A 12,993-nucleotide genomic window follows, 5' to 3' on the forward strand; every position below is an offset into this window, starting at 1 on the left:
ATTGTCCACATTACCACATAACGTATCTATTAATATTGTGAACCCAGAAAACTGAGACATGTGAAGAAATATAGGAGGAGATTGCTGAAGGTGCTGTGTCACTAGTAACCCTTATCTTCTATCCATAGGATAGAGAATAAAGTTGGCAGACGAGCAGCAGACTGTTAGGAAGGAAGCATTCTGCATTAACGTGCAGCGATCATCTCCACAGTATGAGGACCAGGGATCGCTATTGTGGTGCCTCATCCTCATACAGCTGCATTGTTTCTAGACAGCAGATAGCTGTTTATACTGCACGATCTGCTGCCCAGAAACGATAATTGATGAGCCTGTACCAACGGTAATTTCACCCAATGAAGGATCGTTTCGCTCGTTCATTGGGTGATCGGCTACCCATTTACACAGGCAGATTGATGGGAACCAGTGTTCGCAGGAACGTTCATTCTCAACAGTTTGCCCGGCTTATGTATAAATCCACCTTAAGTATCTAATTTGCTGGGAGTCTCACTTTTCACTTCTATGGGACTGCAGAGTACGGTGCTTGCAGCATTCCCATAGAACACATGCATTCCACCACTCTATTCCCATGGGGGCAATATGGCAACACTTCTGGACCACCGTTCTTATGATTGCTGGGGGGCCCCCGTGATTAGTTATGTGGATACGCGTTAAGTGTTCTTAGTGACACAACCCCATTAAGTCCTTTTTGTTTTAAATTAATGCTTGTCCTATTAAATATAACAAAACGCAATCATTCAAACATTCTTAATAACCACATTTCCATTTTTTCTTTCTAATAAACTTTCTTTTTTTTTCCCTTCAGGACTGAAAGAAATTATCAGATTTGTAAAGCCAGCTCCAATTGATGAGGAACCTACAAAAAAGCAAAAGAAGCAGCAAGGATCAAAAAAGAGTCAAAGTTCTGGTTTAGAATCTCCGATGCAGAATATGGATGTGAACAATGCTTCATAGTCCATCTGTTCTTATGGATATCTTACTGGCTTATTGATAGTCAGTCATCCAGTTATTAAACTACTGGCAATTGGAGATCCATTGTATTTAACTGTTACTGGTCGTCTTATGTGCAACCTGCTTAATGATGACTGCAAAGGCATAGTAAAATTGAATAAATAGGTTATTATAGACCTACATGTGTCAGGTTTTGTCCATTCAGTGTTCTTATTACCATTATTATCATTACACAAACAGTTTTTAGATAGCCAGACTGTGCAATATAGCCCACTCTACTGACAGTAAAATGTGGCTGCGTTATGCCCATTAGAAAACGGCCTAAGTTTGAAAAAAAAGACCTTGATCTACCTAGTTTAGCATACTATTCTTCCTTGTGCACATGACCATATTTGGAATCCGCCTCCAATCCACATTTTTTTGCAGTTTTGACGCCTTTCCCATTCTTTTCAATGGGGTCCACAAAAAACAGCACAAGGATGTCCGTTCCACAAATTATAAAGCATGTCCTGTTCTTGGCCGCAAACTGCGGTCCATGGTCCCATTCGAGCCAACGGGTCCGCAGAAAACATGGGTGGCAGTTGGAAGCCATCAGCGTGTCATCCTCGCTTTGCGGACCCATTGTCTGGAAATTCCAGGGGCAGTCCTCTTAGCCATGTGGTGGAACAGTAGCAGCGTATGTGTAGGGGATTAGCAGTTAGGAGTAGCAGCTGTACATAACATGATGGAAGGCATGCAACATGATGGTAGGCATCCTCTTGAATCCAGGTTTGACAAAAGTGATGTTTTGGACACTGGTGGAGGACAACTTGGTTCCTTTGGTTGTCACCCATGCCATCTGCAGTGCTCAAAACCCTATATGAGATTACACTGGAAGCTGGGCAAGAAAAGACAGATCATACTGAGCCAGTTCAGGTCACTGCTCTAGTCCGCCTGTCCAGAAATTCATGGGGTCAGGAAACAGGGTAGTGCACAGGCCAGAGTCTAGGTAGGACTGAACCTGAGAGTTGAGGAGGATTAGCCTCAGCCTGATGCGGCCCATGAAAAACCTCTTTCACCATGTTGAGGAGACTGAAGTGGTAGTGGAGGGCAGAGAGAGGCCTTCCTTTTAGACACGCTGGTGGCAGGCATCTGCTCCCCGAAAGCTGCGCGCACAGTGTTTTTTGGTAATAACGTCATTTGGCTTCCATTTTCGGAGAGAGGGAAGCATTCACCCATTTTGCTTTGATAGCGAGGATCTAAAAGCATAGCTATGCAGTAATCATCAGTCTGCTTGATGTAAGTAATACTCCTATCAGGATGTACACAGGCATGCGCATTCAGCTTGCCATTCTGGCTAGTATGCCCGAGGAGTCAGTTCTTAATAACTCTCCACCTCACTGAGACAATTGGGTGTTCTGGCCTGTGTCACTATCATCACCTTCACCTCCGACTCCTCCAGTGGCAGCTCCTCATCTTCATCCTCCTACATGGGTGTTTCTCTTTGTGAGTCCCCAACAGCTGCAGGGTGAAAGCAAGATGTGTTAGCTGTTCTGCTGTCGTCTCCTGCTGCATGAGTATCAGCGTCTGTTCTAAGATAAAAATGAGGGGGGTGAGATCGTTCATGCCACAGTTGTCCCTACTGACAAATTTTGTGGCCTCTTCGAAGGTCTTCAACAGCCAACAGGCGTCTTGATGAGCTTCTACTACCTGACCTCGACATGCTCCCTGCTGAGGTGGTCTGGTGCATCACCAAACCATTCACTGGAATGTAGCAGATTAAGCGTATAATGGAAGTCCGTTCTGTTGCTGCTAGTCTAGAAGAGAGTTCCTTGCCACATAAGAATGGCTGAAATGCGAGGACAGTCTCCTGGACATTATGATGCAAATAATGAAGTCAACAGCGGGGTGGCACTACTCTAGTTCCTAATAGCAATTGCCAGGTACAGCAATCTCCGTTTTCAGCTGCATATCCAACAGGCGGTGCTCTGCCCACAATAGTCTTTTAAACATCCAAATAGTGAGAGCGAATTAAGGCAGCACTCACCCACTTGGTATAAAATAAGTCGTCTTTATTGCTTCAAAAACTCACTGGCACGATAGGTAGGTAAGCGGGGAAATAACCAAACACAGGAAAACAAACAGAACAAACGACTAGGCCCAAAAGCTATGGAGAAAAGGGTCACCTCCTACCCATCCCTAAAAGCTTTCCCTAAACTGCTGTGCCCATGTGCATACCCTTATGGTGGATATGCACATGCCCTTGTGCCTAAACCTAAACACCCTGGGCAAACCCTAAGCAGCAGGGAAAAGGGAAGAGGCAACCTGCTTCTTCAAACCAAGCGTCTCCCTAGAGGCCTAGATAAAACACACAAAGAGAAATAACAGAGAGGACTTATCTTGAGCAGAGCTGGAGCAGACAATCCACCACACATCAAGAGCTCCCAGGAAAGAACTATAACCCTCACCACAGGCCACTGGGGGAAGGAGGGATAAATAGCCTCACTAACAATGAAACCCAGTACACCTGAGGGAAGGTGGATCCAGCTCAAACCCAAATTAAAACAAACAGAGAAGTCAGACGTGCAGCCATTCTGACAGACCTCCGCACATTCACAGGGCAAGGCGTGACACTCGCATAAAAGCAGAAGGTGAGGGGCGGACATGCATTTCACACAGTAACACTGCGGCGATGGCCGTTTCGCGCTATCTGTGCTTCTTCTTGGCCACTGACCTCACGATGCTAAACTGCTTCTCCCTTTATAAGTCACTACCCAAAAAGGAATTGATGAAAGCGAGAGTTGAGCTACAAGGGAGATTAACCAAGAGTAATTTGAGAGGAAACTAGATAGAAAACTGGTGATAATACAGGCGGAAATCAAGGAAAAGAAACGGGATACATTTTTGAGAGACAAACAAGACTATGATAGGGGAAAAGTATTTAATTGGAATAAGACAAAACAGTACAAGAAAAAATATCCTTGACGTGCAAAAAGTGACCATTGGACTACCGAAAAACAAGCGTCTTGGAGACAATAGATTCTGATGCAGTTTTGATTGTATGGAAAATAATGTTACCAATTTGGCTGGGTACGAACGGTCACCGAACTGTATCTCAGCCCTTAAAAAAAGTAGACATGTTTAAATCTATGCGTAAGTTAAATTTGCATAAAGAGGGACTGTATTTTATTTTATCTAACAATATATTTAGGTTTGGGAACCAATGGTACTGACAAAAGGAAGGCACTACAATGCGGACTCCGGTCTCTTGCACATTCGCAAAAATGTCTATCTAGCGAGGTTAGAAGATAGGTTTGTATTCTCAATTAACATGTCATATAAAATTGTTTTTACGCTACATCGACGATATATTTATGGTATGGTCAGGAACAGAGTCAAGATGCAAAGAATTTGTCTCCTATTTAAATACCATAAATGATATGAATATGAATATTCACAAGTGTTTTCGGGGGGGAACACCTTAGAGTTTTTGGATGTGTCTGTTGGGGTGACAGGCGACTGGTTGGTCACAAGGGGCTATCATAAGCCCAAAGCGACCAACTCCTTGCTGCACTTGGACAGTTTCCATCCAATGAGTGTTAAAAAAAATAAATCTGTCCCTTATGGTCAATTTATAAGATTAAGGAGAATTTATAACAAGGATGAAGATTTTAGGCTGCAAGCGAAAGATCTTAAAGAACGTCTTAAAAAAAAAAGGGGTTACCCCACAAAGATACTAGATGAGGCGATGGATAAGGCACTTACCTTTACTCAACGAGATTTCCTGAAAAGATACTAGTCTTCAAGAATACACTACTGCAAAACCCATTATTACATTCAGAAGATCGTCTAGTAAGGAGTAAGTTTGTTGAGGATAGACCCATTACTTGGTTAAAAGATACACGATTAGTAGGTAATTACAAATGTGGCAATTGTGCATTTTGTAGCTCTTACCTCCAGGGAAAAGCATTAAAGTTTGAAAGACAATCACAAAGTAACAAGTTTGATCACATGTAGAAGTACCTATGTTGTATTTCTGTTATGTATGTGTTCTGTACACAAATAAAAAAAAGAAAAGATTTGATTAAAAAAAATAATAATAACCTATGTGGTATATTTAGTGTTATGTCAGTGTGGCCGCTTCTACATAGGAAAGACTATCAGAAATTTATGTTAGAGGTTCAGGGAACACATAAATTGCATTAATACAGGTAACGGATGCCCCCGTTTGATAAAACATGTTCATGAAGCACATGGGGGAAATCCAAGAAGCCTCAGATTTGCAGGAATAGAGACAGTTCCCCACCTCCCTCAGGGAGGAGATAGACATCAGGCATTACTAAGACAAGAAGCTAGGTGGATCTGTCACGGGTGAAGTTTGCAGATAGCTGGAACTTATGAATAAACGAGCGACTGGCTTGATCCCAAAATAAGGAGCTTATAGGTGAGCCCTATAAAACCCTAAGAGCTCTCCCTGACTGCTATGCACATGCAAGGGTCTCGATGGTAGACGATTGCATACCTAAGTCTGTGTGACACCTGAAAACCCTATAATAGTGAGGGGACACGACCACCAGCTCCCTGCACTTAATACAGACGGAGTCAGCGTAACCTAGAATCAAGCCAGCAAGGAAACACAATAAAGTAAAGGACTTATCTGAGCAAACAGCAGAAGCAGCCTCCAACAGTAAACACTTCATCCAGGAAGTAGTATAAACCGCAAAGTGAGGCAGTATGGGAGGGAATATAAAGGAAGACGATTAGTCTAAATAAGTGACACCTGGCAGAAGGAAAAGAGATGAGAAAGTGAAACCAAAACAAAGAACATCATACAAGAGGTAGAGAAGAACGTCTGCCAGACCTTCTCCCAGAACTGGCGGTGACAGTACCCCTCCCTCTATGGGTGGACTCCAGACACTCAGAGCCCACCTTCTCAGGATGAGACCTATAGAAAGCCCTGATGAGACGAGTGGCCTTAATGTCCGCCACTGGGACCCACATCCTCTCCTCAGGACCATAACCCTCCAAATGAACGAGGTACTGAAGAGAACCGCGGATAATGCGAGAATCCACAATCCTAGAGACCTGAAATTCAAGATTACCATCAACCATAAACGGAGGAGGAGGCAAAGAGGAGGGTACAGTGGGTTGGACATAAGGTTTTAATAGGGACTTGTGAAAAACATTATGGATCTTCCAAGTCTGAGGAAGATCAAGACGGAAGGCAACGGGATTGATGATGGACAAGATCTTGTAAGGCCCAATAAACTTAGGACCCAACTTCCAGGAGGGAACCTTCAGTTTGATATTCTTTGTAGACAACCACACCAGATCACCCACATTCAGGTCCGGACCAGGCACACGTCTCTTATCCGCCACACGCTTATATCTCTCACTCATTACCCTGAATCTTTTGCCAAATAAATGACAAAGACGAGGAAAATCTCTCCTCATCAGGTAAACCAGAAGACCCCTCTCCAGAGAATGTCCCAAACTGCGGATGAAACCCATATGCATAAAAAAATGGTGACTTATCAGAGGACTCCTGGCGACGGTTATTTAAAGCAAACTCAGCAAGGGACAAAAAAGAATACCAATCCTCCTGATTCTCCGCCACAAAACAGCGCGCAGATATGTCTCCAGATTCTGATTGACGTGTTCGGTCTGACCATTCGACTGCGGGTGAAAAGCAGAAGAGAACGACAACCGAACCCCGAAGCGAGAACAGAAGGCCTTCCAGAATCTGGAAACAAATTGCGTGCCCCTATCAGAAACAATGTCTGAAGGAATGCCATGCAATTTAACAATATGATCAACAAACGCTTGCCCCAGTGTCTTAGCATTGGGTAACCCAGGAAAGGGAATGAAATGTGCCATTTTGCTAAAACGGTCCACTACCACTAGAATCACAGTCTTCCCCGAGGAACGAGGCAGGTCCGTAATGAAGTCCATGGACAGATGCGTCCAAGGACGGGAAGGAATGGGTAACGGGAGGAGAGAACCCGATGGCCGTGAATGAGGGACCTTGGCACGAGCGCAGGTCTCGCAGGCTGCCACAAAACCCTCAACCGTCTTACAAAGAGCCGGCCACCAGAATCTCCGAGCAATGAGATCCACTGTGGCTCTACTCCCCGGGTGCCCAACAAGGACAGTATCGTGGTGCTCCTTAAAAACCTTGTGTCGTAAAGCGAGAGGCACAAAAAACCTCCCAGGAGGACAAAGATCATGAGCCTCTGCCTGAACCTCTGCCTCCAAATCAGGATAAAGAGCAGAGACGACCACCCCTTCAGCCAAAATGGGACCCGGGTCTTCAAAGTTCCCCCCTCCCGGAAAACAATGTGACAGGGCATCCGCCTTCACATTTTTAACCCCAGGGCGGAAGGTAACAACAAAATTAAACCTAGCAAAAAACAAAGACCATCTGGCCTGTCCCGGGTTCAGACGCTTGGCCGATTCCAAGTAGGCCAGATTCTTATGGTCGGTAAACACGGTAATAGGGTGTCTGGCTCCCTCTAACCAATGGCGCCATTCCTCAAAAGCTAATTTGATGGCCAACAACTCCCTATCTCCCACATCGTAATTTCTCTCTGCAGAGGATAGTTTCCTTGAGAAAAAGGCACACGGTCGCCATTTGGCAGGAGAGGGACCCTGAGATTAGACCGCACCCACACCCACCTCAGAAGCATCCACCTCAACAATAAAAGGTAGAGAGAAATCCGCTTGTACCAAAATGGGAGCGGAAGCAAAACTCTCTTTAATACTCAAAAAAAGGCTTTAAGCGCATCTACCGACCACGAGGAAAAATCCACCCCCTTTTTAGTCATATCAGTGAATGTCTTAACAACAGAGGAATCTCTCCGGAACCGCAAACACACATTTTTCCAGTTTAGCGTACAATTTATTCTCCCGCAGAATCAGCAAGACCTGACATAAGTGGTCCTGATGAGTCTTGAAATCAGGAGAAAAAATCAAAATGTCATCTAGATACACCAGTACAAATTTCCCTATTAAATGATAAAAAATGCTGTTCACAAAATGTTGGAAGACGGCCGGAACATTCATCAAACCAAAGGGCATAACCAAATTCTCGAAATGACCCTCAGGGGTATTGAAGGCCGTCTTCCATTCGTCCCCTTCCCTGACCCTGACTAGGTTGTATGCCCCCTCTTAAATCCAACTTAGAAAAAACTTTAGCCCCAACAATCTGGTTAAACCGGACCGGGATCAGAGGAAGCGGATATGGGTCACGAACAGTGATACGGATCAGCTCCCTGAAATCCAGACAAGGTCTTAAAGAAGCATCTTTTTTCTTAACAAAAAAAAACCCAGCGGCAACAGGTGACTTTGAGGGTCAGATGTGTCCCTTTCTCAGGCTCTCAGAGATATAAGTACGCATAGCTACTCTTTCAGGTTGGGAGAGATTGTATAGTCGTGATTTTGGCAGCTTGGCGCCTGGGATGAGATTAATAGGGCAGTTGTACTCCCTGTGAGGGGGCAACTCCTGGACACCACTCTCGGAAAACACATCCGAAAATTCAGAGACAAAAGATGGCACAGTCTTGGTAGAAACCTCTGAAAGAGATGCCGTGAAGCAATTCTCTCTGCAAAACTCACTCCAACCATTTATTTGCCTTGCTTGCCAATCAATGGTGGGGTTATGTTTAGTGAGCCAGGGTAGCCCCAACACTAGAGGAGTAGGTAATCCGCTTAAGATGAAACATTACATATCCTCAACATGAGCGTCACCCACAGTCAAACGGATATTGTGAACTATGCCCTTTAACTATCTTTGAGAAAGTTCACCGGAATCGATAGCAAACAGGTATATCCTTTTCCAAAGTGCATACCTGGAAACCATGCGTTGTTGCAAATTGATTATCAATGAGATTGACAGCTGCTCCACTATCTACAAAAATCTCACAAACAATGTTCTTGCTGTCTAGCGCCACCCTGACAGGTAGGAGAAAACAGGAACTACAAGCAAACTGCAAACCTTCAATTTCCGCATTAAGCTTGCCAATAGTAGCAAATGGAAAGGTTTTAGAGGGGTTTTTTGGTTTCGTTTTTCTTTTATTACCGTCAGAAGACTTCATGAATCTCCTACAGGGGCAAACATTAGCTAAATGATTTATACCCCCACAACAGAAACAAACCCTCCTCTGAGAGCTGAATCCTCTACTATCAGAGGCAAGCAAACCCAGCTGCATGGCCTCCTCCTCAGAGGGGAATGAGACAGACTGAGACCCCTGCGCACTGAATGAGACAGCCCCACTGTCCTTGGGCTGAATATGACAGGAAAAAGTAGTCTCCCCTCTCTCTCTAAGATGCCTGTCAATACGAACAGCTAGAGACATGGCTGACTCCAACGACACTGGTCTCTCATGAAAAGCGAATGCATCTTTCAATCTTTCCGAAAGACCATGGCAAAATTGACTTCGGAGTGCAGCATCATTCCAACCAGTATCAACTGCCCATCTCCGAAATTCAGAACAATATATCTCTGCGGAGTGTTTACCCTGGCATAAAAGACGCAGTTTAGATTCAGCCAGAGCAATACGATCCGGGTCTTCATATTTCTGCCCCAGGGCTACAAAAAATTAATTCACCGATCGGAGGGGCCGTGCCCCCACCGGCAGCAAAAAGGCCCAAGACTGAGCGTTATCCCTGAGCAGCGAGATGATGATCCCCACCCTCTGCTCCTCATCACCAGAGGAATGGGGAAGTAGGCGAAAATTGAGTTTTCAAGCCTCTCTAAAGCGAACAAAATTCTCACTACCCCCGGAGAACGTATCCGGAAGCAAGATCTTAGGCTCGGAACAAACTCCATGAACGCCAGCAGAACCGGTCACCTGAAACTGAGACACAGTTTTACGGAGATCTGCTACCTTCAGCGAAAGACCTTGCATGCGGTCAATCAAGGCTGAAACCGGATCCATGCTTAAGACTGTTATGGCGGTTTATAATGTCACGGGTGAAGTTTGCAGATAGCTGGAACTTATGAATAAACGAGCGACTGGCTTGATCCCAAACTAAGGAGCTTATAGGTAAGCCCTATCAAACCCTAACAGCTCTCCTTGACTGCTATGCACATGCAAGGGTCTCGATGGTAGACGATTGCATTCCCACGTACCTAAGTCTGTGTGACACCTGAAAACACTATAATAGTGAGGGGACACGACCACCGGCTTAATACGGACAGAGTCAGGGTCATCTAGAATCAAGCCAGCAAGGAAACACAATAAAGTAAAGGACTTATCTGAGCAAACAGCAGAAGCAGCCTCCAGCAGTGAACACTTCATCCAGGAAGTAGTATAAACTGCAAAGTGAGGCAGTATGGGAGGGAATATAAAGGAAGACGATTAGTCTAAATAAGTGACACCTGGCAGAAGGAAAAGAGATGAGAAAGTGAAACCAAAACAAAGAACATCATACAAGAGGTAGAGAAGAACGTCTGCCAGACCTTCTCACAGAACTGGCGGTGACCGGATCCTACGGTCTGGAGCAATGGGGCCGTTAGGCCTTAATGATAACATTTTTATGAGTGTATTTTTATGAGTTCTACGTAATGTTCTTGCTGATTTTATGACATAGTATCACTATCAGGGGTTAAAACCACAGAGATCCGTGGTGCTCCCTGGGTAGTGACGTATAAAGGGGGACACAGTTTAGCGTCGTGAGGTCAGTTTAGTATCAGCGCGAAACGGCCGTCGCCGCAGTGTTACTGTGTGAAATGCATGTCCGCCCCTCACCTTCTGCTTTAATGTGAGTTTTGAAGCAATAAAGAAGACTTATTTTATACCAAGTAGGTGAGTGCTGCCTTAATTCTCTCTCACTATTTGGGAGTCTCCTGGACATAGCCAGCACCTTGCGCATGCACAGAGCATGTGTTATTTCCCCCAAGTTCAGAGCAGACACTATGTTGTAGCCATTATCGCCAACCACTTTGCCCAGTTGGATTTGGCAGGGTCACAGCCAGTGGGATGTTTGGTGCTTGATTTACTTTGCCAACACTAACATCAACACCTGTTTGGATACTCCCAACCAAGCTAATCAGTTCCAACACTTGATACATGTGATAGGAAGAAATGGGAGTGAGAACGATGTGCCCTGCTGTTGGGGATGGGAGGGTGTCCATGGAGTAGGTGGATAAGTGCCTGGTGTGGAAGCCAGACCGACACAATAGTGGAGGACTCAAAAGCACCTGACCTTGGTACTGGGGTGCTGACTCACCGTTACAACAAAATAACATTGACCCAGTGAAAGACTTACTATCCATGCCCATAACAGCTGCTGCAGGTGTTCACTATGGTGTGCACCTTGCTGCTCAGAAACAACCGCAAGGAACGACTAATGTTCTTTGCCACATGAAAGTATAAGGTATGGATGGCTTTTTGGGAGAAATAATGCTGGCCAAGTATCCTCCAGCGACGCTGAATGCACACCATCAGCTCCCTAAGGCCTCTTTCACACAGGCGTCACGGATTTGAGCTGGATGCGTTCAGAGTGCGTTCAGGGAAAATCGTGCGATTTTGCTTGCGAGTGCTTCAGTTTTGTATGCGATTGCAGTTTTGTTGCATTTTTCCCGTGCGTGTGACATGCGGATGGCATGCGTTTTTCACGCGTGTGAAAAAAAACTGATCCATCCACTGCATTCACCTGTGACTGCAAATACATATAAATACCCCCAGCATGCATAGTTTTTTTGGACATCTCCATTTTTTTGTGGAGTGGTTGTTGTGTGTGTGTGTCTGTGTCTGGTTTAGGATTTTCCTTAGCAGGGTGTCCACTTTCACCCTGTCAACAACTCACCATGTCTTCTTGCACTGGCTAGTCTTCCTCTGTTTTGGAGAGCAGCCAGAAATGATTGAGGAGGAACCGCGGAGGAAGCGTATGTGGCATTTTTTCCCGTAAATGGCGTGTTTTCCTGTCATCCATCCAGCTGGCCCCACAAAATGTCAATGTGGTGATCAAGACGTGTGTAGTGCTGCATAACTACATACGCACCTATGAGTCAACACCTGATGAGGACGCCCAAGTCTACATTCCGCCATTAGGAAGAGACACTTTACCACTTGGAAGATCTGGATCTGCTGGACTGAGAGTGCAGGAATTATTTTCAGATTATTTTATTTTCCCTATTGGTTCTTTCCCTTTTCAGCTGTAGACCTTGACTCATGGACGTGTATTTTTGCCTTTTTTTTTTTTAACCTAGATGGATATCTTTTGGTTAGCTTTTGTTTTTGGTAGTTAAGGACTCGCAAGATAATGAGGACCCTTGACGTGGGTTGTGACCTTACATATTTTGCTTACATATATATTGTGAAATATGTACTAATACCTCATTCCTACACATTTTGAAAATTTCGCTACACATGTATGCATGCTTTCCCATCATCATTAATAAAGTTGGACTTGGCCGCATTATGATGTCCCACCAAAATCTCATTAACATATGTCATGGCACATAACTCCATCTGTATTGTGTTTACTATAGTGTGCCTAAAAGGACATTATATTGTGGAGAACATGTTATGTATATATGTATAATATTTTTAAATATGTTGAATAAAGTTTAGAAAATTTAAGATATAGGTGAAATATACATTTATAATAAGTCTGGGTATAGTTATCTTCCAAACAATCTACACAACAAGTGTGTGTGTGTATGTATATATATATATATATATATATATATATATATATATATATATATATATAGTTAACTGTATTTGGCTAAGATTACTGTATAGTATATTACAGTACTATAGTATTGTATTTTAGTAATAAACAATACAACACTATACAGTAGACTATTATTAATGTTGTATATGTGTTGCTGATACATAAATATAAATATGCAATGTATATAATAAAGAAAAGTAACAATATAACTCGGTTCAATAAAACTCTGTTTATTAGAACATAAACTTATTAGTCATATCGACTTTGTTGTAAATAAAAAAGTTTTCTAAATGAAATAAATAAAAAGTTAACATTTATAAATTTGCATAACGCCCAGATGGCGAGGGTGGGCTGGTTGTGAAG

At 43.8% G+C, this 12,993-nt stretch overlaps 1 protein-coding gene across 2 annotated transcripts in view; it reads left to right on the plus strand.

The window, feature by feature from the left end:
* Nucleotides 1–1,160, plus strand: part of SARS1 (seryl-tRNA synthetase 1) — a 161,888-nt gene extending 160,728 nt beyond the window's left edge. The window contains exon 11 of one of the 2 annotated variants that reach the window (XM_040424133.1): nt 824–1,160. In XM_040424133.1, the coding sequence (XP_040280067.1) occupies nt 824–972 (149 nt within the window). In that variant the 3' untranslated portion in view covers nt 973–1,160. The remainder of the gene's footprint in view (nt 1–823) is intronic. The other variant, XM_040424134.1, reaches the window with a different exon arrangement.
* The last annotated feature ends 11,833 nt before the right edge of the window (nt 1,161–12,993 follow it).

This window comes from Bufo bufo, chromosome 3, assembly GCF_905171765.1.
Source record: "Bufo bufo chromosome 3, aBufBuf1.1, whole genome shotgun sequence".
NCBI classification, from domain to species: Eukaryota; Metazoa; Chordata; class Amphibia; order Anura; family Bufonidae; genus Bufo; species Bufo bufo.